Source organism: Prinia subflava, chromosome Z, assembly GCF_021018805.1.
Source record: "Prinia subflava isolate CZ2003 ecotype Zambia chromosome Z, Cam_Psub_1.2, whole genome shotgun sequence".
NCBI lineage: Eukaryota > Metazoa > Chordata > Aves > Passeriformes > Cisticolidae > Prinia > Prinia subflava.
Genome location: NC_086283.1, coordinates 82,590,050 through 82,616,412, shown reverse-complemented (window position 1 = coordinate 82,616,412; position 26,363 = coordinate 82,590,050). Strand labels below are relative to the sequence as shown.

The window sequence follows — 26,363 nt, the reverse complement described above, 5'->3', positions numbered from 1 at the left end:
ACTCCTAAGTACCTACAACTATGAACCAGGAGGCTGCAGTACACATACTACAACTGATTCCAGGTTATTGCACCTCAAGCACCACCAATTCATTGAATAGCCCTGCTGAAGTAGTGCAAATGGGTTTTGATTCAAATTGCAACAAAGCATTGCTGAATTTTTCACCAGTGCAGTCCCACACTGATGATAAATTTGTTGAGTGTATCAGATTCTTTAAAACAGAGACAAAGAAAAATGCCCTCAGAAGAGATAACCAAACTTAATTCCAAAAGACTTGGAGAATTATCTTCCCCAGAAAGGTATGAAGGATGGAAAATGGATAAACAGCACATTCTAAATCTAAGGAACAAAACCCCAGGTGTCTAGCCAAAATTTTAAGCCATAAACAAGGGAAAAGTATTTGTGACCAACCTGAACATTCATTTTACTCCAATGCAACATTTTCTGGAAGACTTACACAGATTGAAGTGAATATATATCCTGAGGCTTCAAGGTATAATCAATAGAATTGTATTTGTTGCGAGTCTGAAATTTTATTTTACTCCACTGTAACATTTTCTGTAAGCCCTAAATAGACATAAGTGAAGATATGTCCTGAGAATGTTTTGGTTTTTTTGCCGACAGCAATAATAAAGCTTCTCTTAGGAAAAAATCCCTCCTGAGTTCAGTATACAAGAAAGTTCAGTCTTGAATTTATGGGATCTTCAAACTGTTGTTTGTCCCCCATGACACTCTGTTTCTCATTCCTCAAGCACAGACTAAGTTCCTCAAACATATGTATAAAAAGAAATTAAATTTCTCCATTTTCCTCTGGCTTGTTGGGTTCCAGTTAGAAGAATTCTAGCATGAACACACTGAAGCTAAGAACACAGTTGCCTGAAATTGCCTTTTAATACATTTCTAGTATTGAGAACAATTGTTTTCCCATTCCAGAGGCACATTCACGCCCTTCTCCAACTCCCACCAGTATCTTCTGTTTTTTCAGTCTTTTCATTACATAATTACCATCTCCAAATTCCTCTACATCTCTACCTCAGCTAATGATACCTTCCATATGCCCAGTGGGTAACCCTGCTCACAGTTTCTCTTCCTTGATTCTGGACACCTTACAAGTAACTCAGTAAGTAAAATTTTTGTTTGGTTGAGTTTTATCTTTCTACACGCTTCACACATTTTAAGCCTGGTGTACTCTCAGTTCTTTCCTCTCTGTTTTTGTAACTCTGCATGATGAAGTATCCTGAGTTTACTTTTGAAAGAAAATGTGAAAACATCTGCAACCCCCTAAATAAAATAACAAGTTCTTACTTAATGCTTTGCCATATATGAAAAGTAATTTCCAGTTGTTTCTTCTATTCTATGGAAAAACACACAGTATTGCCATCATCACATCCCACAACCTATTGCATAAGATTATGTAATTACAACTGGAGATAAGAAAACCTTCCCCCATGGTTATTCTTCAGTCTCAGCTCCAGAGACTCCCTGTTCTCAGGGAGTCTGAATCACTGAGTTGTCTTCTACCTTTAATTTCTCACAGCAAATTCAGCCCTTTTTTTCTTTCATAAACAATAGGCTTAAAAAGATCATCCTTCTCCCTGTAGCTTATCTCCCTCTTTTCCAACATGGTGAAAGCATAAACAGATTCAAACAAGGATTAAGCCAATTCACACAGCCACTGCTCCCAGCTATGAAACAGTATCCACTGCCCAGAAAGGCTTTAAGATAGGGATAACTGTAAACTCTAAGACGAAATCAGAGTCCTAGCAAGTGCACTACCTGCAGATGTTCTACGCCTCTGCCCTGGGCTCCACAACATCCCTTTAGAAACATTCCATTAGGACAGATAGTATAGCTAGTATAGCTGTTTTTATTTTTTTTTTGCAACAGCATCATTCCTTGTCCCAGACTGCCAAGCCTCTCTCTTGAAAGATTAATAACCTTATACCATCCTCTCTCGAGACATTCTCATATTTCTCCTACTACTATTGAACCCTCTCCAGTACCCATTCCCACCTGAAGTCTTCCTTCTTGAACATGGATCGCCACAACCTTCCTCTGCAGGAACATACTTCTTACTCATTAGCTATTTCTTTAATACAGAGGTTTTTCCCTGTTGTTTTTAACTCCAGGACCACTGCTCTGTACAACAGCTTTGTGCCTGTTTCCTCTCTGCTGCTGGTGCAAACCTAATCCTCCTCTCTCCTTCACAGATTTCTCCCTTGCTGAGACAGCACAACTCCCTTGCAACATAACAACATCATGGGTATGCATCTGAATCAAGTCTGGATGCCTCGAGCTTTTCACCTCAAATACTGAAAATTACCAGTTAGCAGAGAGTTCTGGTGAACTCCAAAAATAAAAAAGTTATTCTCAGGAACTGACCCTGTGCATCAGACTGTGACAGAAAACTAGAGCTGTGACCAAACTACATTTTCCTGGACCAAATGCAACACCACAGCTATTTGCTTAGTCATAGAAACGTCTCAACAAAGCCAAGGTGTCAATGATGCAACCATTCAAATGCTACAAACTCACCTCTCAACCCTCAAAGACAAATCTAGAACCACTAAGCAACTGGGAGACAGAGGTGTTTGGCCAGGATCAGTTGTGTCTTACAAATAAGCCATTGCAAATAGACGTGACCTATCAATGACAAATTTAAGACTCTGCACACATCAATAATACAAGTATAAACTATATCCATTTGGGGTGTTAAGAAGAGTCATAAGAAAAAACAAATGACCTATGATTCACTGGTATCCTTTGCTGAATCACTCAGCCTGGCTTTCCCAAACAACTACAGCCTAAGGCAGACACAAGACCTGACTTTTCATATTCCTAGAGCTGCTGACAGGAATTTGCAATAAGTCCCTTCATACTTCATAAACTTTTGTGATTCCTTTGACTTAGTCCATCAAGCTACAATGATGAGAAAAGTAAGAGTGAACAGAAAGAGCTACACCTTCCTACTTAACATTTAACACACATGGAAGAAATTTCTATTCCATTTGGACTGAGATATCTTGCTCTCAATCAGGAATATAAATTTGAGATTGGATTAAAAATGGTATTTAAATCAAATAAAAACAACTGGACCAAGGCAGATGCTTAAATGAATACTTTTTTCTCCTGTTTTTCCCCCTTTAATCAAATTCCTTTTAAACTTCTCCATTGTTTGGGCAAGGTGTTATTTATTCTGCAAAATTAGAGTTCCTTTAAGAGATGACTTAGTTTTTTACTTAGTTTTACTTTGTTTTTTACACCAACAAAATAACCAGAAACGCTAGTAGGAAGATGAAATACTGCCTATATACTCAAAGAACACCTTTGTATCTGACCCATCATCTCTATTAATTCAGCCCTAGGTCTCTGAAGTGGTTCAGCCAAGTAGGTCTACTGTTGAAAAGACAAAATGCCTTCCCAGGCTGTTGCTGGTATAGATAATCCAAGGTCCAGGGACTCGATATCCTAAGCAGGAACACAGTGCTGCTCTAAAAAGTGTAAAACAGTAACACAGACTGATGGTTGGAACAAGCAACCTGACTGCAATACCAGGGCAGGGAGGATAGAACAAATGTCAGAATATTCAGCCCCATACCCTGTTCATCCAACCCACATTTCAGTGCAGGATATGCTGACAAATACACAACCTGAGCTGTCACAAAGAGAGCAAACAATACAAAAAACCAAACCAACAATCAAAAAATCAACCAAAACCAACAAACAGATGTGAAAGAGTAAAGAATTAAACCCTCTTTTAAAGGACATAAAGCACAATGTTGCTGCAAAGTCCTTCTGCATCAGTGGAGCTGTCTGTGCACCCCAGAGGTAGGTTTAGCCCAATGGCACCTCTCCAGAAAACACACAGTCACTTCAATCACTGCAGCTTCGCTGATCCGTGAGATATCAAGGATATTTAGGAAGGCCCTGGCAACAATTTCTGGAACAGCCAGACTCCACTGGCCACTACTCACTCTGCAGGCAGTCAGCGTTGAGCAAGTCTTGGCACTTCTCGTGGCACTTGACCCCGCACTCCCCGCAGCGCATCCCCTGCCGTGCGATGCCCCACAGCAGCCCCTCACACTCATAGCAGTACGTAGGAGTTGTGGCTGTCCACACTTCGAAGTTGTGTGGGGTTGTGCAAGAGATGGGGTAAATTAAGGCTTGCAAGGTCTTCTTATAGACGTGAGATTTCTGAAAGGCAAGAGCACATGAAATCAAAATCCAGGAAGGTGACTGAGCCTATTTTTGCTGGTTAACACAAGATTTTCACAGGAAAAGGCATGACCAATGGGATAAAGTTACACATTATTGCACTACACAGTGCAATAAAGCTACAAACGCATCAAATTTTTACATGCAGTAAAAAATCTGTCAGAGGACACCCCTCACCTTCCAAAAATGTCTCCCTGGGCATTAAAAAACTTGGAAGACAACAATTCATGTTTGTGAATGGGAAATATCTTGAATAAAGCAAGTTTCACACACCATCTCTTATGGCAGACAGCACAGAAGGAAATGGTAAGATTACTGAGATCAAGAAGTGTTTGGACAACAACCATCAAGGCAGATGATGTCTCCTGGGGTGTCCTATCCAGGATCGGGAGTTTAACTCAATGATCCTGATGGGTGCTTTTCCAACTCAGCATATTCTGTGATTCTGTGTTTCTACAATTTCCAGGATTATACTGACACATTAAATAGTATTTTTACATGTTTGGTTTCTTTAAACAAATGATACAGGAAGCTTTGCATCTCTATTTCTAGACATCTGTGAAGCTGGTTCTGAATCTTAGAGAGCCAAATCCCTTTAATTTGCTCTACCGAGAATTAAGAGAAGTGAAGCAACCCTCCTACTTACCAGCTCTTCATCTTTGAGAGATGTTCTAGTAGCCATGGCTGAGGTAATTCCAGCTTTTCGGGATTGAACCAGTGACTAGGGAGGAAAAAAGTTTGTTATTCACCACTGACATTTAGAATTGCAATGGCATTACATGCCCAGAGATGTGAGCAAGGGGACTCTGTCATGCCAGACATCAAACCAGCAATATACTGCTTTTAAGTTGGTTTATTAAATGACTGTTCACATCTCAGGGGAGTCAAATGCATACTCTGAAAGACCTCCAACTTGTTTCCATCTGTCCATAATCAGTCTCACTCTAGCAAATTTCTATTTGTTTCTATGAAAGAATTGCCAATGAAACCTGGGTTCCCATCTCCATTTATACATTCTGTTAGCAACAGTAGCCCTTCTACTGTCTGAGGTCACTACAACCGACTCACTTTTCTACATCAACTTCATCCACATCCAAAATGAAATTATTTTATCAGCTTTACAAAACGTACAACACTCCAAAATGTGACAGTAAAGAGGTTGCAAGTAAAAACAATAAAAGAAAGGGAGTGAGGTGGGAGCAGAGATTTGAATGTGATGGTATATCACATTCATCAGCCATCACTGAACACAATGAACTGCATTTTTCCCTCAAAGAACTGCCTTTCAATCATGCCAACATTGCTTTGCAGCTGTGGACAGTACAGGGCATCATCTTTGCAGCACCTTACAGTGGCATACAAGGGATTTCTGCAGCCACTCCAGTGATATGAAGGTAGAGCAGGATATTTAAAGATAGCAGCATTTGCTTTGAAATCATCCAACTTTTATCAGTTTTGTACCATTTATGTTCCGCTTTATTCTGTTTCAAGAGAAACTGAAAAAGTTCATTCTAACAGTGATGGAGCAGGACAGAGTGTTGGATACGCATTCACTGCAATACTGCAGGTTCAAAACAAAAAGCAAAGAAGAAGAGGAGGAAATCACATAAAGTAAGGGAAGTTTTTTCTGGTGAAGACTTGATGGATAGTCTTCACCTCCACTTACCATGGCCTGTGAAGAGAGAGAATGAGTGCATTCAAGGGAATTAACACAAGTTAATGCCATTATTGCAAAGATTTAAGATACAAGCAGTTAGCTAGACACATACCAAGCTGCCCATGGATAAGCTGGCAGACAAAATTGAATGCATCTTTTCACATGAATTACAGGATATAGAAACTTTGATCTTTCAGTTGTTACAGCATTTCCCTCAAGCATGAAATTGCTACGTGTACTGAATACAGCCAACAGAAAACCATTTGTCCTGCAGAAGCCTTATTTCACCATATCATACAAGCATATGAAAGTTGTCCTCATTACTCACTTGGTTCTCATGCTTCCTCAGTGCAGAAGTCTACTGGCAATATTGCAAATAGCTTTTAAAATCCAAGCACATATGCTCGTTTATCTATCCTCTAAAATTCCAGCCTTCTGGTAAGCTGCCAAACCTCATATGGACATGGTAACTTTCTCTAAGGTATGTGATTTTTAGCAAAACATTTAAAAATTATGCAAGCCTAAAAACAATCAAATATTTTGTGTAAAATAAAAAGGACTAAGAACCTGAGAAATACCCTAATTCTGTCAAATGAATGAAATTGTCTACAAAACCACTGCCCATTCTCACTGAGATTTTTCAAGCAGTACTCCTAACCCTTTAGTATAAGAATTAATTTAACAAAACACTTGAGCTTCTTGAAGTGACAACGAATATGCCCATATATCAAGAAAGTAAAGCCAGCTGTGTAAATGTTGTGTGGCAGAAGAGAAACAAACAAATCTCTTACCAGATCACTGACAAGTGGAATTGGCTTTTTTTTGCGTAGATCAGGCATGCTATCAATGCCATAGAGACCACCTGCAGGCCTGGAAATTCAGGAGGGAAAAAATCAAAAAAACTAATTAATTTAGGGTTAGGAGGGATGAAGAGGTAGATGCTTTACTGAAGGAAAAAAAAAAAACAACACGAAGATTATACTTAAGAAAGTGTAAAGTTAATGCTGAAGACGATTAAGTGTTTATCTTCTTCACACTCAGCAATCCAGACATTCCTGCTTGGTTGTTAGGAGGGAGCACAGGGGCAGGATGCTGCTACCCATCTTCTGATTCTAGTCTAGAACACACTTAATACTGGCCCTTGAGGGCCATATAATTATTAGGAAAGACCTGACATGGTAGGAGAAAAGACATTATTTTTATTTCTGTAAAAGAGATCATTCATGGTGCTCATCATTTCAAGGCAACCAGACCTGTGCACACAGGAGATGGCATTTGTTGGCAGAAGTGACAATGGAGTAAAAGGGCAATTATCCCAGCAACAGTCAGAGCCTGATGAAATAAAACACTCTAACCTACTCGTCTCCTGATGAGACCAGCCTGGATAATTATCCCTGTATCCTGCCACTTACTGGTAACACAACATGGATGTAACCCTGTATTTGAAGATGATCTGTTAATCCATGTTAAAGGTCCCCAGCAAATGCATCTCTAAGGACTTTAGATAATGCTTTTTCCAAATGCAGGAAACTGAGCACGCACCTCTCTGCTGTGGCTTCCTCCCTGCAATGAACACCCAGCCCAGCAATCAAAATTTGCAGCACCTCTCAGTGTCTCTCTCTCATCCTCGCCATCTCCACTCTGCTCTCAGGCCTTGCTAACATTAAGAATATGGTTGTGAGCTCTTCTTCTTGAGACTGCAAAGGAACCTTCTGCCCCTCCATCTTTATCCATTTGTCTTCACTCCCTGCCATTCTGGCTTACATGTTTTGGTATTTGTGTGATGAACTGGCTGGCAATTTCAGCCTGGTTATTTTGTTGATTTGGTACAACATACCCAGTTAAAACGCTCTGCAGGAAATTCACAGGTAAAAGGAGTATGGGACAAATTGTTCGTACAGCCATAAAAGGTACCTTTGAAAACTGTCACTACAAATTCATGCCATGAAAATTGTGAGGTTGATAAATGACACGAGGCCACCGGCAGCAATTAGAGAGCAGGGCCTACTCAAGCCCGCTTAAATACAGCCAAAAGCAAAAAAAAAAAACCCAAACAACAGAAACATCCAGCATGACCAAACTTATAGTATAGCCAGAGGATGGACAAGGATGTCACAACACAGCCTAGCATGAGACTGTGACAAAGAGGAAAACAGTCCATTATTACAGAAACATGTGACAGAATTGTAATAGTACAATGGGCTTTTTTGATAGGGTGTAGGAGGGTGACGTGTCCAAGCCATGGCTGAGCTGACAGCTGCTGCTGGCTGAACAGCCCTGGTGGGAAGGTGAGTAGTCACGTGTAACTGCAAGAGCTGTGCCAACTCTGCGGTTTTCCAACAGCGTGGTTTTCCAGCACTGGAAATCCTCACAGCGAGGCCACACTGTGTTTTTTACCAGAGGCTATCAGCATTTTCAATAGAGAATTCCAGAAGAACTTTTTGACCAAGTTATGCTGCAAAAATCCCTTCTGACTTATTATAGAAAAATCTCACCCACATCAAGAAGTAAGAAATATGTTTATATTGCCACATTTGTCTGTTTTATGTTACAAAACCTTACCGATACTGGTGATACTGTTTCGGGGTAAAATAGGTGTCATGGCAGTCTACTCAAACGATGCAAAGACTGCCAGGATTACTTAAACCACATCACAGCTCATTGATAAACTTTGTGTCAAGCATTTGTGTAAATCCCTTGAATTATGAAAGCATTATATAAAATCGAAAAGGAGAGTGTATAACCTGAAAAGATGCAACAAAATGATCACAAGTAAAACTCCAGAGTTAGCAGAGTTAATTTTCCTGGCTAACAGTTTTTTCCTACATGATTTTAATTTTTTTTTCTAATTTAATTGAAAGGAAACTGTGACACTCTGACATTTCCCAGGAAAGAAGAACATTAAAATTGCATGCTTTATAAATTCAAGATGAGTCTATATAAATTATTGTGCTTGAGAAACATGTCTCGTTACAAGTTGGTTCATTGAAAAATACTTTTGATAGATTGAGGCTTATGAGAGAACCAGTGGTAAACCAGGATGACAAATGTATTTAAAAGGTGCTCTTATTTGTCAATGAAGAGAGGTGTCCTAGTACCTACATAGCTATACACCCAGATGACCTGCTTTTAGCTTGTTAATATTAATTTAAAAAATCAATTCCCAATTTTCAAAAGTGTGCTTTCAGCTACCTCCGTCCCTTCATTCAAGCACAACTGCTACCTCACTTAATAAAATCACAGTGTTTGTACAGACAGAAGATTTGACAGTGCCTCAAATATACCCAGTGTAGTTTTACATGTAATAGGGTAACTCTCCTCTGCAATGGATGTAATATTTATAGCATTATTATGAAGAGTTGTATTGAGGAGTGAATAGCATTTCTGTATGAGAATATAATATGCACTAATAAATAAAAGATATATGTATGAGATACTACATCCAGAGACTGATCCTTAATACCAATTGTACTTTTTTTTTTTAGAAGTTATATCTCCAAACGCAGTGATTACAGCAAGGGAGCTCCTGTTGCATTATACTATAAATGAAAATTGCTTGAAGCATGTTTTCATCTTTTAATACAAGTTGTATCACATGGAGGCTTCCATTAAATCTTGACAATCTAAGCAAGTTAAGATGGTTTGCAAAGACAGAGGATGACTACTTCTTTCAAAGGACACGCCAACTCTAATCTTCCCATTGAAAGAATAACTCAAAACATAAATGTTTTAATATACTTCAAAGCTAATATACCAAAATGTGCCTAAGGGTGGAATTAAAGGTTTACTACCCACAACCACCTTCTTTGGGAACCCCTTGAATGGGATGAGAGAGTATGACCAACTTTTGTCAAAACTACAATAGCCAGACTGTTTAGATGTATCTTGCATAGAAAAGAAAAAAAAAATACAGATTAGAGTAAACAATGCCTTGAATTGACAACACATGTTTAAATAATTCAGGACTTGCAGGTGTATCCACCTTTCAGGCTAGGAAATAATTTGGTGTGCATGAACCAATAAACCAAGTACATAGTCTCCTTGTTAAAGCAGGAGAAGGTGCTGTTTATAGTTACAATAAATCACTGCCTCCTGCTCCTGCAAATTGCCAATTCTCCAGCAGCCAGCTCACTAAGTCCCAGGTTCCTTAGGAAAGCAAGGGTTGCTAGGCAGCTCCAGGCACCTGCAGGTGACGCTTTGTGGGAATACCAACATCACAGAACAATGACTTCAAAAGCAGAAAGCCATATAATGAAGGCTTCAATTTAACTTCGTGTTTTATTAGGGAAGCTTCCTTCAGTAATGAGAATTAACTTAAGTGTGTAGCAAGCCAATGTCTGGCTGAGATTTTAGGGCAAATCTTGCTGCTGCTGACTGATAGCTCCTAATGGGTGCCCCACCACCAACCTGAATCACCCTGATCATGTACTAGGCACATAACCTTTAAAATGTGTCACTGTCTTTTTCCTGCCAGAGGATCCCAGGGATGCTGCCATGCTGGCACCTATTACCAGAGTGTCATATTGAAATTACAATCAGAATTTGTCTGCTTCATTTGCCACAAGTAGTGTGTTGTGGAGAGAATGCACGACCTGCTCACTCTCATCTGTGCAAAACAGGCATGATCAGCAACGCATTAAAAATAAAAATTGCAATAATTTCTGAAGTTAGTGCAGTTTTAACTACTACAAGGAATCATTGCAGAAGACTTTCCCAAACCTATCTTCTTCTTTTAACAGCAGAAGACACAGCACTCTTTCAGAGCTACTCTTTCCCCCCTCTGCTGCCACCAATGACTGGAGAAAGGATTTCAACTGGACCACTCTGAGGTGCTCAGTAGCAATTATTTAATACTGCTGCCATAAGCACTTGCCACCAACACATTATAGATTATACATTATATAGCAACTATAGCCTTGTTCTTAACCACAGGTTTATTAGAGCTGCACAATCCCACCCCCAGCTGCTTAAGAAAAGACTAAAATACAGCAGCAGCTTTGGCCACTTTATTATTTCATCACAAACATAAATGCTATTTTTTACATAGACTGAACAGCAGACCTCTAAAGTACACTCTAATTATAAATATAGGGATAAAAGGTCTCAAAATACCACTTACCCTCCTTTGAGCCAGGGCGGTTTTGATGGATCAGCCTCATCTTGGGCCTGAAGAAGAAGAAGAGGAAAAAAACCCCATGAAATTAGTTTCCAGAAACACCAGAAAAAGTATTTGTATTGTATTCTGCAGAAGGGATAACAGACCACACTGCATGCAGGTAAATGCATACAGAAACTCTTTCAAACACCTCCAGTAACCAAGATGCCAGGGTAAGTCATACAGACACAGACAGACTATGCAATTTCATTGAAAAGCTAAGACTGGAACCTGAAGAGCCTGTTCAGTGCAACTCCTCATTCAAAAGGCAGTCTTGAAAACAATTTTTTTTATTTTTTTCCAACACCAACGAGTTACTGGAGAGCTCCTGTTACTACAGGTCATCATTTAACATGAATGTGGTCATAATGAAGATGTTATAAATTAAAAGCCGTTGTACTAAATGCACAAATGATAGACTAACATGAACCACTGTATGAAAACTTGTGAGCTTTGCTCATGCCCAAATGCAAAGATTCTTTAGTCTCCTAAGCAGAGGTCCCGTTAGAGCTTCACTCATTTCTTTGAAAATATTTCATTTCTAACAGGCATGAAACAAGGGCTACCACCTGCAGCTCCACTGGGATCCCATACTGTGATGGAAAACACCACAGACTGCAAATGTGAGGATTCATGTTTATGAATTCAAACCATGTTTTTATCTTCATATTAAGACTAAATTTATAGAGTGATGCTCTGTTTCTCTGCAGATCTTGAGTGGACTAATTAGAAGTGATAAGTATCTAAACACTTGCAAAGTACCTGGAAGAAACAATAGGTTCTGCAGAAGGGGAAAATGGTTACCCGGAACAGGAAACCTCTTTGTTTCATTTCATAGGTCATCCTGCACTGAAAGAAATGCTGCATTCACACAGGACTAAGCAGGTCACGATGCTAATGGCTAGAACTCCAACCTCAGATAATCACATCTGCCAAGACAAAAAGGAGGCTGCAACTTGCACACAGTGAAAAAAAGTATTTCCAGCCATGGAACTCACAACCTGAGAGTCAAAAAGCAAAGGAGCTTGAGTCAGGAAATAAGATCCAACTTTATAGTTGGATAAAAGAACACAGCCCCAAAAGAGAGTTCTTTTTTCTTTCCTTTTTTTTGTAACCTGTGCTCTATGTGAGCTGTGCAACCCCACATTGTTCACAGGTGACAGACAAAGACTCCCAAGAACAGAAATAACCAAGGAAGAGGAGTTGTCTTTGAGGTATCAGCTTGAACAGAAGCAAATATCCAAACTTTGGATTTTTGAGTCCTACAAATTAGAGAATTGGTAGATTTAAAGACTACATATTAGTAATGTTTATTATTTTATATTGAAACAGATTGAACAGTATGGTGTTATCCATAATGGAATGGACACGATCAGACAGGCCTGCAGAGCAGGAAGGGGCCCAGACCCACAGCCCAGTACCACACAGGTCTCCCCACAGCTGCAGCAGCACACAAGGCTCCACTAAGCTTCACTTTCAAGACACCTCAGCCTGAAATCTGCATTTTCTCCAGAGGGATCTGACCAAGGGTCAAGAGAGATTTCATAAAGTAAACGCAAACAGATCCTTCTAAGCACACAAAGGAGGAGATCTCTACCTTTGCATCTGACACTTGGAAGAGCTGTGGTTAGAAAGCAACACTAAAATGGACAAAGGTTTCATACCAGACTGAGCTTGACACCAGTGGCTCAGGTGTGCTGAATGACAGAGAATGACAAATACAAACGTGACAACATTGACTGGCAGAAGGAGTCGGTAATAAAGCTTTCAATCATTTTACATGAGAAATGAAATATAAGCGACTGATATTTAAACATGATCAGACCGCAAAACAGCGTGTTCACTGCAGACTGGAGACCACAAGATCAAGAATCTGGGAAAAAGGGGGAAGGAAAGATATAGGAAATTGCTAGTTAAGCAATTTCCTACAGGCAACCATGAGTCAACAGAGAACAGCCAGGAATGTGAACAGGGAGGGCAGAAAGTATGATCAGGAAACAAACCTACATCATGTCCCAGATTCATGATGTGAGAAGTAAAATTTGACAGGAGTTCCAGATAATTAAACTAAATGAGCAAAAATATAACTTATTTTTACCAAGCCTTTCAGACATGCAAATAAAAACAAAAGGCAGAGCTTCTCTAGGGTCAAGATTGAAAATCATCTGGGCATAACAGAACAGAACAAAAGAAGGAGCTTTCAGTAAGTGGCAATATTGATGCAGGGCCAAAGCAGCTGATGGCTGTGTGAAAGCAGGAGTTATCACCTGCAGAAAGCAAAGTAAAGAGCTAATTTGCTCTGGGCAGCCTTCTCCCTGAGAAAATGCCAAGAGAACCAGCTCCTGACATCCATCAAATGAGGGCTGATGCCTTGAGACTGTTGAAGAGCCAATGCAGTATCCACAGTTAAAGTGTGTGTGTGGAGGAGGGAAATGTGACCCAGATTAATGCAGGACCATTACTGGCTTCAAAAGCTTGAAAGGGTTCTGAGCAAACATGAAGGAAAGAATTAACATGGAGGCTATTGAAAAATAGGAAAAAATGTAACAGAGGCACAAGCAATTTTATAAACATTCTGGTTTTGTTCCACAAAGCAGCTATTTTTCTCTAACCACAAAATGAATTATGAACTGAATTTTCATTTCAAAAAATACCTTTTGATGCAGTGCCTTGTGACGTTAATGAAGACCGGATAAGCTGAGGAGGAGGAAGGAGCTTTCAGGTGGATAAACAAGTAACTGTAACTGAGCCAGCCATGGACAACGCAATAAGGAAGCTAGTGGGAGTAAGTAGGATCTGCTGATAAAATCTGGAAATGTCAAACCCTGGAGAATTATTGACACTGAATTCATAGAGTGGTCCAGTAGAAAGAACTGAAATATTTTTATTCTGTATCAAAGTAAAAAAAAAAAGAAATCACAAAGGAAAACGGCAAAAGCAACTGGAGTGTGTAAATACAATCCTATAAGGAAAAGAACAAATCTTTCTTACTCTAGCAAAAAGAACTTTTTCCTGTGTTTGTTCAACAAGCAGGTGAATGGGAGAACTACAGCTAAACAGAGGATGAAAATTCAAAGGTGTCTCACAATGACAGCCCTGTAGAAGCCTTTCAAAAGCAGAAGCAGACACCAAACCCTAACAGTTCTAGAGAATGAAACTGGGAGGCTTATATAAAAGGAACTGTCATAATATCACACAGTGGCAATCACCAAGAAGTCCTCTTCAGTCCCTTCTTGCACCAACACGTGTAGTCAAAGAATCAGAGGCTATATTAGCTACATGTGCTGGCATGAGACTTTGTGACATCTCCAGCAATACCAGCTAAACAAAGTAATCAACAGCTTGCACCCCTCTTGGGGGTTAAGAACTCTTCACATATTCCTCCAAATAAGGAAAGCAAACACCAATATTGCCCATCCAGATGGATTTGCTGCAGTAACTCTCCAAAGGCAGTACTCGTGCCAGGACACAGCAGGGCTCCAGCAGCTGCCCTGGGACTTGTCACCAGCCACGGGGCTCCTCAAGTTCAGCCCATGGCAGCAGCCTGAGCTGGTCAGAGCCTGGGCAAGCAGCAGAAACAACAGGCAGGTGGAGAAGAGCACTGCAACAACTGTGAGAGTAGTTAGCACTGTCCTTCCCAAAGACAAATGGGAAGAAAAAGGGAAAGCAGACACATTTAACACCCTGTCATTCACATGCTGCATGTCACAGAAAGTGTTTTGCTGGCTTATGGTCTTCTCTGCACAGCTCTGTCAGTTGATCTTTCCTTGAAAGCAGCCACACCAGACTGAATGTGAAATTTGTTTTTTTTTAATCTCCAGTAAGCACATATGAGAGCACTGAAACAATGGTGAAACAAACATGTAAATAAAATAGACCATCACATCCTTATTTGATTTTTTAAAATTTCTGATTCCAGTGGATGACATTTTAATATCTACTGTCCTACAAATACTTTCAAATGGGGAAGCGCTTGTCACCCCTAGTATTGCATTATATTCACTCACAGTAAAGCATACCATAACCAGCTGCTGAAAGGTCTTCTCCAGGTAACTGAAGTTTCTTATCAACCAAGAACCAGTTAGAAAAAATATGTCAGTGACAGAGCAAAAAATAAAATAAAATTAAAGACCTGGATTAAACAAGGCAACCGACATGGTCACTTAAGGCAAAGTATTCAGTCATAGGGAAGGCAATGTCTAGTGAAGCCTAAAAAGGAAACAATGGGAGTTTTGCTTACTCATGAAAAGCAGCAGCTGGGCTTACAAGTAACTTGAGAAGTTACTTAACAAAGCTGCAATTTTAAAATTTTGCAAATTCTCTCATACATAAGAAGATACTTTAATGAACAGAACAAACACTTATGCACTTCTGTAGAAGCGAAAGCCCATCAAATGGACAGAGAGGCAAAAAAAGAAATAAGAAATCACAAAGTCTGGAGTGGTACAAGGGAAAGAAAGAACATCCACAGATCTGTTAGCCTTCCATATTAATCTAGCTCTCCGCATAAAAGGCTTCCTAACAATGTAATTTACCATCACATTTAAGTACTGTGTCTAGCACATTATCCTCTTAAAATATAAAACAGATGTAAAACATGTAAAGCTGCTTTATGCTGCTTTACTTAAACAGATAAAAAAATCAATAATAACTTCTTATTTGTTTTGAAAATCATTCTAACTTGTTTTCAAATACCATGTTTTATTATTAAATCTCAAACCCCTCAGTTAGATATAGGTTAATCTGAATCAGGCTAAAACAAGGAGCAACTGTTTCAATGACTAAATTTAACTTCTGGTCACGCCTAATTAGAGCATTTCTTCAGTGGCATTAACAAAGTCAGACTGAACTAAATCTTCCCAATTAAACAAGTCAGTCTTGTGGTTCAGTGTTTTCATTCACTCAAGTATGCTGCATTCTATGTGGAATCTAAAGCTTCAACAAGTCAAGGGATTATTTTAAATTCATTCTGTATTCTGCAACAGCATCCATTTAAGGACTGAAGAGTCCCAAAGGAAGCTCCTTCCAAGTGATGTAACATCCAGTACCACTTTTCCAGCTGCCAGATGAAGAGTTTGAAGAAGGTTACAGTGGTTTTGCACTGAAGCCAAAAGGGGACTGAATTTAACACCAATATTTGACACCAGGTATTTCTGCATTCCTGGAAAAGCATTAATTGACATATATTTACCAGTAAGAAGGAAACAAAACTGCTAATATATGAGCCAATAAAGCTTAAAACCGCAAATTCATCAGACTCAAGGGATGACATTTGCATGGAGGCCCGAAATCCGTGCAAGGTTCAGCTTCTCCTGGAAGCCAGTTTTGCCTCATTTATACAACTACGGGAGAGGGGGAAGCACAGCAGGCACTGAATGCACATAGGACAGAGTCATGAAAATAAAACGGCTGAGAATCCAAAAGCTAGTAATTTCTCTACGTGAAATAGAGTTGCTAACACAATTGTTGACAAAGCACACAGCAGTCAACAAAACAATTCTGCAGATCCTCCTAGGAGGAAAGAGTTACCTGTTGCCCACAGGATAATGGGCAGAGAGGTAGCCAGTCCATGACTAGAAAGACAATAACTGTATGTATTATAGAAAAGGTTCTGCCACTCCCAGGGGGCATAGGGTCCTGCTTAAAGCAAAGTGACTAAAAAGGCATGGGACCTGCAGCAGACATCTTTCAGCATCCAGGTTTGATTAATCTCATTACTACAGCCCACAGACGAACTTTTGACTTTAATTGATGAATGTGGACGAGCCAGAGATGAGATGAGATGAGATGAGATGAAATTAAATAATATATCTGAAGAAAAATTAGGAAATACTTGGTTTAAACAAGACTCATAAAGAGGAAGACTGGAAAAGACAAGATAAACAACTTGTCCTCTCCTAACATGGTGCCTGTGCACATCACACACACGCTCCAGAGCACTAAAGGGAAGAGATCACTCCAAGCATTCATGTTTTCCTCTTTGTACAAGGTCATAGGCACTGAACAGACTCTTAACTCATACACAGTGTTAACAACGCCTCAGACAAGCATGACATGCTAAACTGAATCTCAGTGCCTCAGCAGGAACAATTGGCTACAGGAAGTCGAGTCATGCACACACAGGGATTTCAGAAAGAGATGCCAGTTACAAGGGACAACATGTACCACCTGGAGCTCTCCTCTACCTCCTTCTGCAGAGAAAGAAATAAAATAAAATAAAATAAAATAAAAAGAGAAGGAGAGGAACAAAAGTTAGTAGACCAGATTTCTGCCATGAGTTCTGTAAAGTGATTTTTACAGAAACTGGGGTAAAGGTTTGCCACAAGCTGATAACATGTTTGTGCAGCAGAGGGTTTTGCCACGTGCTTCGTGGGACATGCATCAGACAATTAATCTTTGACAAACAACCTCGAGTTAAATTCCTCAAATTTCATCCATACCACACATGCATTAAAACATATGCTTTCAAGAGCTCTTTTTAGAGTTACCATTTCATTAACTGAAGAATTTTAAGTAATCTTAACACAGAACTGGAGCCACTGTTTATCATACAGGAAAAAAACCTTGTATTCATTATAAGGAGGAATAAATTTGTTCCCCTCTCCCCCAGACTGCATCCACTGCCTGCATCCCTGCATCTGAAACATCTCCCCTGCTCCCTTCCTCACTCCCTGTACATTTTGCCCGGTATGAGGAAACTGGCAGCTCCCACAGAACACATTTTGCTTTTGCAAATATAATGCAGAGATATTTTCTGGGTTTATACATTTAGGCAATTTTCCTCTGAGGAAAAAAAAAAAAAATCCAGAAGCCTCCTACACTAAATCTCATGTTTATGGATAGGCAATTTCAAGGCTAGTAAAGTTACATGAGAGTCATACTCAAAACTTCCGGTACAGACATGATATTTTTTTAAGTCTTCCAATCAGATAATTCTCTGTCTGCACAGAAGAATCTTATTATGTATTTGTGTATGAAAGATGGAGGGGAAGGAATATCTTCATGGCAACAGAAGACACTCGAATTGGTTTAAAAGCAAAAATAGTTTTTGAAGTTACTGTCTACACGGGTGTAATTACAGACATGCAATCACTAAGACAGGAAAATAGAGAAGCTATTTTAACTTAATCGCTACGGAGAAGTCAAATTACTTTAGCAAACGAAGTGTTGGATTGTAGCTAAAATAAAAATTCTATTTTCCACCTAAAGATACGCCTGCACTGATGCTCATTAGGGAAGAAAGCCTCTGGACCACCCTGCAGGCTTCTCCTTTGGAGCTAATGGAGGAGAAATCACAACCAACAGGATGATTCAACCACAGTGTGGCACAAGTGCTATGCTTTGGCAGTCTGCTCTGCACAGACCAGCTGACATGGTCCAGGTCTCCTGACCTGGAGAAACTGAGGAAACCTGAGGTCCCTTCCAGACTCAGATGGGAACATGTTTTGTTGGGCATGGACCTTCTGACTGTTCTCTTCTGAAGTAATTTTCTGTACCTTCTTCCTGCCTATCCTGTTGAATTAAGCAAAATCTTCTCACCTAAACAGACACAATTCCACATGAAGTCCTTCAGTTTTGTCCTTCTTTTTAAACAGTCACCCCAAGCCCTTCCAACCCAAGCCAAATCTCTCCTGACTTGGTCCCTGAGGTGGTTTCAGTGTGTCTCAGGCAGATCCAGGCATCCCTCGTTCATGGGTTTTTAACTCATTGGAATTTGAACTCTATTCCTTCCTGGCCTCTCCTGTGGAGTCTTGAAGTGCAGAAGATGTGGGAGACCTGGGCTCATGTCCCCTCTCCCATCTCTGCTGTGGCTCTCAGTCACGTCGAGCTGGGAAACCCAGCTTTTAGCCCCCAGCTGGAAAACACTGAGGACAGATGGAGTCTCTGGCAATGAAACAGCTCAACAGTAGCAAGCTACCAATGAGCATATGCAAACTACATATTTTTCAAAAGTGTATTCACTCCGCTCATTTGGGGTTGATTTTCCACAGAAAATTCCTTGACATAGGCTAGCACTGCCAAATTTTAAGACCTCAAGGCACTAGAGCTTCTCAAATATAGGTCAAACTTATTTTTATGCAACCACAAAGCAATAGATCTTTCATTCAACTAATTTTTGGATAATTAAAAAAAAAACAAAACACAAAAAAATCCATTTTGGCTTAAAATCCATATTCATCTTTCATTTCTGAGCCCTATCAGTTTAAAGCTATTAGGGACAGTTTCAGGACAAATGTAATATTTGGCAAAGCTCTGAGTAACTACAGACACAGTTTAAAATCTTGTGCTCACTACAGCACGTGCACTCACAGCTTCTTCATCAATGGTGACTAACTTGGCTAAACCCTGATCACAGAATTCTTTCACCATTTCACTTTTGAGCAGTCACCTTAAATCTCATAAAATCTCTAGCATTTCAGGGCTTTACTTCAAACAAATTCAAACTATCGTCATCTTCACTTACACTTTTTTTTTTTTTGCTTTTTCTCAAATTCAAACTTTAAAAGCTTCCTCACATTTTCAGGGGATATTTTTTCTTTTGACTTCCAGTTAAACACAATTATTTATATGCATCTGCCAAGTTCCAAGTTCTTCTGATGATTTGCATCTGTGTTCAACTATAAATAATTTAAACCTTTATGCCACTGCATCATCTCTGATTCACCAAAATGCATATTTACCAACACCTTCAAACTTATCTTCCACTCCTTTGCTGGAGGCTGCTGCCAAACACATTTAAGAAAATACCTTGAAGTGAACTTTCGAGCAAATGTGAGGTTCAGGTTCAGAACCATAAAACTGGCTGCAGAACTGGGTTTTCAGTGGACCTTATCCGGGAATTGAAAAGGCTATTAATGACAAATTACATTTTTAAAGACACAAACATTCATCTACAGCTGGGGAAAAAAGCAAACCAACAACATTCCACTGCATTCCAGGTATGATGCTTTCTCTAAAGAAAGAAAATAAAAGCTTGGCTCAAACTTCAGTACATTGAAACAGGACATAAAACTGCAGCTTCTCTTTCTTGAAAAGTGCATGCCAGAATACTACTTCAGAGAGTCACAGGATCACAGAATGTTTTGTGTTGGAAGAGACATTAAAGATGATCTAGTTCCAACTCTTTGCCTGTCTAGTTGTCAGGGTCTGGGCTGCTTTGCTTCCTGGCATCTCCAAGATTTTTTCCCCAAGGTTTCGCTTTTCTTATTCTTCATCCACTTTTTTCCACTACCTTTGACTCCTTTCTCTCAAAGTGCACTTCCTACATTGCGACTTCATCACACACTTATTTTTATTGCTTAAACTGCCAAATCCACCTTATAGATCTACCTTTATGAGAGTGGCACACAATTACCACCAACTTTCTGTCACATCACTGGATGATGTTCAAGAGAACTGGACCAGGGAGGGTGAAAAATCCTAATTCACCCTGGAGCCAGATCTAAGGTACAAAGCACAGCTCTGTTCCTCCTCCTCAATTGTTTTGGCTACTTCTTGCCTTGTGAACATGCCTGTGCTGCTCAAACACTGCTGAGATGAGCAGCCTACTCTCACATTCAGAAACAGACTATTTCAGTACTTCTGCTGTACTGTGGCACATGCTAATCCAAACCACTGTCTTCCCTCAGATTCTAAAATTAGGACGTATGTCCAGGACTTAAGCACCACACAAACACTACCAAAAAGAAAGAAAAAATCTGTGCCAAGCCCACTAACTAAACCCAGCATTTCCATCATTAAAAACTTACTGTTTGAGCCAATTCTATACTAAAAACTTTGTATAAAATAAGAAAGCAGAGAGATGATTACCAGCTTTATGATCTACAGAACTGAGAGGATGACTAGTACAGAAACATGGGTTGACAGATTGTTTCTCCACAATGAAAGCAGAGTCACTGGAAAAGCACTTGGCATAAAGGAGATGACTCCTTTAGTGGGGAGAGGAGCCCCCTGATCGTTCTGACCAGCTTACATGATTGCAAGAAAAGCAAACACAGTATTTGATACAAGAAACTCACAACAACTACGTGAAGATTTCAAGATGTAGTTAAAGTAACTTCCACTCTTGAAACAAAGCCTCTTTCCTTAAATGTGTAGTGACTTGTAGAGATGACAGTGAGGAAGCCTTCTCACTGCCTGGAGAGGAAGGAGGAAGATGGACCTACACTTCAGGTTCTGTTTTACCAAATCAAGGCTGTCAAAACATGTCCCATCAAAAGATGCCAGTCAGCTCTATCTCCCACAGCCTCAGGAAACGCTTTAGCAACACTGCTCCACCACTGTATCAGCTCACATCTACTGTGGTCACACATTTCAAAATCTGTGCTGGAAATGAGGGATGTAGTTCCCCAGAAACAAAAAAAAAATCCACCATGGACAAGTTATGGAAGTCTCAATTTTTCAATTTTTTAACTATTATTATTATTATTATTACTACTGCTACTACTATTTATTATTTTTAAAGGTTTTTGCTAGGACAACATCTAGGAGTGACTAAAGACTGAGAACTCCCACTTTGTGATAGAGTCACTTTAAGTCTAGATCTACTCAACTCACAAACTGCAAATCTGGCTACTTATAGCTCAAATGCACACTTTGTTATCACATGTCTTAGCTATTATATTTAACAAGAAACCAAGTCACGAATTATGACGAAAAACCTTAACACCTGCTATTTTGAAGAAGCACTGCAAATCTCCCTCTCTCAAAGAAAAAAAAAAAAGGTGAAGCTTGCTAACTGGCATTTTAGTGTGTTACACAGTAAATTTTAGGTTTTGTCAGTACTGTGGTACAGCGCACGTATTTGTCCATGTAACTATTTGCTCACAACTTTTAATGAACTCACAGGATGTTCACAGTTCACCCACAGAATGTTGGCCGCTGGCTGCACAAATACCAGATTTTGACATCTCCTTAAAAACATTTTTTTTTCATTTTACCTGAGTTTGTCTCCTCAGCAGAAATCCAGTTTCCCTCCTGTGCTAATTCTTTTAAGAGTCTCCTACGCATTTGTCTCTTTTCCCTCAGCACATTTTTGAAATTGTTGATGCATTTGTTCAGGTAGATGGTCTCTGCGCACACCTTGTCAAGGCTCATGGGCCTGCACTCCTTTGCTGGCTCAGGTGGACAGTTCCCATCTTCTCCAAGCTCCTCAGGAGGTAACTGCTGCCCTGTAGGGATTTCACAGTCAGGTGGTGGCAGCACACTGGAAACAGGAGGCTCATGCGAAACAGAGGAAAGACTGGAAGGAGCAGATTGCATCTGAGCAGATGCTTCACTGTTGACATTTGCATTTGCCTGGCTCTCAGAGGACTGACTAGGAGGGGTTTCTGCAAAGTAGTCAGAGCTGCCACCCATACCTGAACTGGTCAGCATAAGAGTGTTGTCATCATCCATCTGTAAGCCACTATCATTTTCCAAAAGGATTTCAGAATCACTTGTCTCCAGTTTATGGAATACCACTTGCAGAGCAGACCTGAAGTGGTGAATAGCCTTCCCAAGCTTATTAGTGTAAAACTTCATGTCTACAAGATCAATGTTGTCCCGGGAGTGGTCAAGGAAATACTGGGAATTTTCCAGGACATCTCTAAACACCTGATCAGTTGGATCTTGATCATTCAGGTCCATTTGGATCATATCTTTCAAGCTGTCACTGCTATCAGCCATTTCATCTGTGGTATGATCATAGCTAATGGTTGTCACCCCACTAGAAATATCTTCTCTTTGAACATCACCTTTCTCTGCACTGGTAAATTTGCAAGAGTTATCATAGTCTGTTTCAATTTCTTCTGTGGTTATCCCCTCATCTTTTTCTAGAAGAGAAGAAGAATTCTCAGTGATGCTTTTAATGTCAAGCCTCTGCTCACTACCATTACTTGAAGCACACATCTGGCTTGCATGGCCTGAAGAGTCAGATGAGCAGCAGTGATTTCCATCACTTGATTTAGGTGAATTGGCCCCCTGTGGAGGTTCAGCAAGGGCCTGGCAAATGTCCCTGTCATCTGAAGGCTGCTCACTGCAGCTTACTGTTTGTGCTTCCTTTCCAGTTTCAGGTATCAAGGCGTCCTTCTCGGTCAAGGCTGACTTCTGCACAGAATCAAGTCTCTCCCCTGCACACTGTGCTTTCCTGCTCATGCTTTTATACTTAACCTGGCACGAGTCCGTCTGAAGGTGTCCAATTGCATCAGTTCTCTGAGCTCCATCAGGATTAAATGAGTTCTGATTATTTTTCTTGAAGCCAGACTGCGAAGAGATTGAATCTGTTTTTTGGCCCCTCTGGCCATTCTGCCGCTTTTGCTCCTCACTGGTAGCAACCCGTACCCCTGAGCTCTGCAGAAGGATAGATTTCTGTAAAATGAAGTCTCTCTGTTCACAACTCACAAGTTTTACGACTGCTGGTCTTGGCATTAATGGCTTGCCTGTACAAATATCTGACCTATAAGCATCTTTTATATACTTACTGCACTGAATACCATTGAAACAGTGATATTCAGACAAAAAGCTGCAGATAAGCTCTACTGTGTTTTCGCCATCTTTCTCTGGGATGCCATAAAAATATAACACTGGTTCCTCCTTTTGTACCTCCCTTCTTGGCTCTTGAGCATGCGTAACCTGGGTTTTGCCACTGGAACCACACTGCAGGCCTTCTATCTCACTCAAGACTGTGTCCACACAGCTAGAGACTTCATCCACAGAGCCTTTTATCAAGGTGAGGTGCTGACGGAGCTCTGCAATCTCTGTCTGGATTCGACTTATTCCCTGTAGCTCTTTAACAATGTAATCCACCACATCAGCTGAGCGGTCTCTTGACTGCCTTCTTCGACTCTTGTAGGCAATAGTCTTTTCCTGGGGAAAGCAACCTTGCCTTTCAGCTGCATCCCTCCAGCTCATGGTAATGCTCAGGGAAGAAAGGTCCTGCCCCTCAGACACTCTGCCCTTTACTTCAGGAGAAGCCTGTGTGATACCATCAGAAGAACTCCCCTGCAAGTCCTTTTTATTCTGCTGAACTGAACATGGTATTTTTACGTAGCCACCCCAGTTCAGTTCCACCTCACCAACACACACTTCACTCACTCCCTTGGAATCATGTCCTCCAACCTGATGAAAGTCCCCTCCAGCTGTGGAAAATTCAGTGCTTGGAGAGCTCCTCTGGATTCCACAAACAAACATGTCTGATTCAATCTCCACCGGGGAGAGCTGGCAGCGATGCGTGTGGTTCGAATTATCATCTACCTGGCCTTGGAGAAGCCTCTTCATTTTGTCCCGCAGAAACAAATGGAGTTTTTGCTTCCGGAATTGCTTCCTGCCCTGCAGTTTTACAACAGGTTTTCTGTGCAGAAGTGAAATTTCATTTTCTTGCTTTTTCAATCTACTTCTAGCAAACATCATCAGCTGCACCTGTGTTTCTCATAGTGCTACAAGCTGCACAAGCACACATCAATCACTTCCCAATGCACAACTTGCATCCAGTTTTTATTCTGTCATGAGGCAGCTACCGAAAGAGGGGAAAAAAAATTACAGTTTGGTTCAGAGAGAAATATCCGAGGTAACTTAAGCAGAAGAATAAAAAGAACCCAAAACCCTAAAACCAGCATACACATAAAATCAGACAGAAAGAGGATGTGCTATTTAAAGTGTACAGACACTGTCTTGGTTTTGGCCACCTCCCCTGACCAGGTTTTTGTTGGAATAAGTATTCCTCACTCCCTCTTCTATTCCAGAGAGTGGGGAAAAAAAAAGAGGTCAAATTGAAAAAGCAATTCTGTGGTCATTTTTCTACCAGATTTGCAAATTACTCTCAAGCTTGAGCTCCTGGCAGTTGTGCACTGTTTGATTTAATTACACTCCCAAATACAGAATTTGGACATTAGAAATTCTATCCTTGCACATTTCGTCTCCTTTCAATTTCACAATCTTCATCCTTTCTTTCTTCAAACCAAAGCAGAAATCAAATTTAACTTGGTGCAGTACCAGCTAGTCCACAGGAACTGCACAAAGTGATGTAATGGCAAGAAGAATAGATGGCAGATTTTAGGAGTAAAACCTTTCTGCTATTTTAGTATTTTCATCTTAATATTTTGCAACAAAGCAGTAAAAAAAAAATCCAAAAAATGAATGAAACAACAAAAAACAAACTGCAATGGTTACAAGCTCCCAAGCTAACCTGCAGTTAAATATGACACACTCAGCATATGCACAAACAGGCTGAGCTGACAGCATGAAGTTTCTCCATGTCACTTCTGCTCCAGCTCTGGAGATTTTGCAGTTGATTATTTTCCCCAGTTTAAATCCCCTCCATAACGAGCAAAATAAAAACAAAAACCCCCACAATGTTAAGTACTTTAAACTTTCATGTCCTTTTACTGGCATACTTACTAAGCAACATACAATCAATTTTTTCCTCCAGAGAGTAGGGCACAAAAGAGACCCACACAGGATCCTCCTGGAGGCAAGGTGACTGAAGAAAACAAGTGTATTTGATGATTCAGTTGGGACTTGCTGCCTGAAGCACATCATCTTTCTCATATTCTTGTTTTATTTAAGACCTATAGTAACTGTCTTTCATTTTTATTGTTTCACTTTGTGGGCAGGAAGGGAGAGAGTGTGTTTTGGTCTGGAGGAAGCAGCATTGCAAATACTGATCTCTATAATAAGAGCTTAATTAATACGCTATAAAAGAGGTTGCATCTGTGCTTCAGGTTTAAGTCTCATCATCAAGCATCTCAGCTGAACTTCCATGCCTTCCCACAAAAGGCAATACCTCCCCTTTTGTAAGCTAAACAAATTCTCTGTGAGATTGATTGTCAGCTTCTTTAAAGAAAGTTTTAATTTTCTAGAATTTTCAGGCAATTGGTCCAGAAAAATCAGTTGGGATTTTTGGGGTTTTTTTTTCTCTATTTCCTCATAAAACAAGACTGACATAAGGAATATTTTCTCAGACTCTTTTCTTCTACCCACTTACACAGTTTAGCCACTTTCACTTGAGTGGGTAACTGATGTTTAACATCAAAAGATCACTTCTGTACCAGTCACAGGAAGTGAACCCTTGGAGTGTAAGCAATTGGATTCAGTGGCAGCCAAGAAAAAGAGCTCCACAGTTGTGGCTCTTGAGGGTAGCATAAAGAAATGCTCATTTCAAATATTGTCCAGCATATTTAACTCCAAGTGATAAGAGAAAAGCCTACACATGCTTGTGCAAGGTTTGGTTACACCCAGAAAGCTCAGTCTTCATCAGGTTTCCTTCTGTATGCAGCTTTAAAGGCACCAGAGAGGTATAATGATCACTTTAGTTAAAAAAACAATAAAAAAAAGAAAATCAAGGCAGAGCTCACCCTC

General features: G+C 40.1%; 1 protein-coding gene across 3 annotated transcripts in view; it reads right to left on the bottom strand.

Moving 5' to 3' along the window:
• Positions 1–26,363, bottom strand: part of UNC13B (unc-13 homolog B) — a 207,018-nt gene that overhangs the window by 74,826 nt on the left and 105,829 nt on the right. For all 3 annotated transcript variants that reach the window (XM_063421947.1, XM_063421948.1, XM_063421949.1), the window contains 4 exons: positions 10,992–11,038; positions 6,664–6,742; positions 4,862–4,936; positions 3,975–4,194 (listed from right to left, as the gene is read on the bottom strand). In XM_063421947.1, coding sequence (XP_063278017.1) covers positions 3,975–4,194; positions 4,862–4,936; positions 6,664–6,742; positions 10,992–11,038 — 421 coding nt within the window. The remainder of the gene's footprint in view (positions 1–3,974; positions 4,195–4,861; positions 4,937–6,663; positions 6,743–10,991; positions 11,039–26,363) is intronic.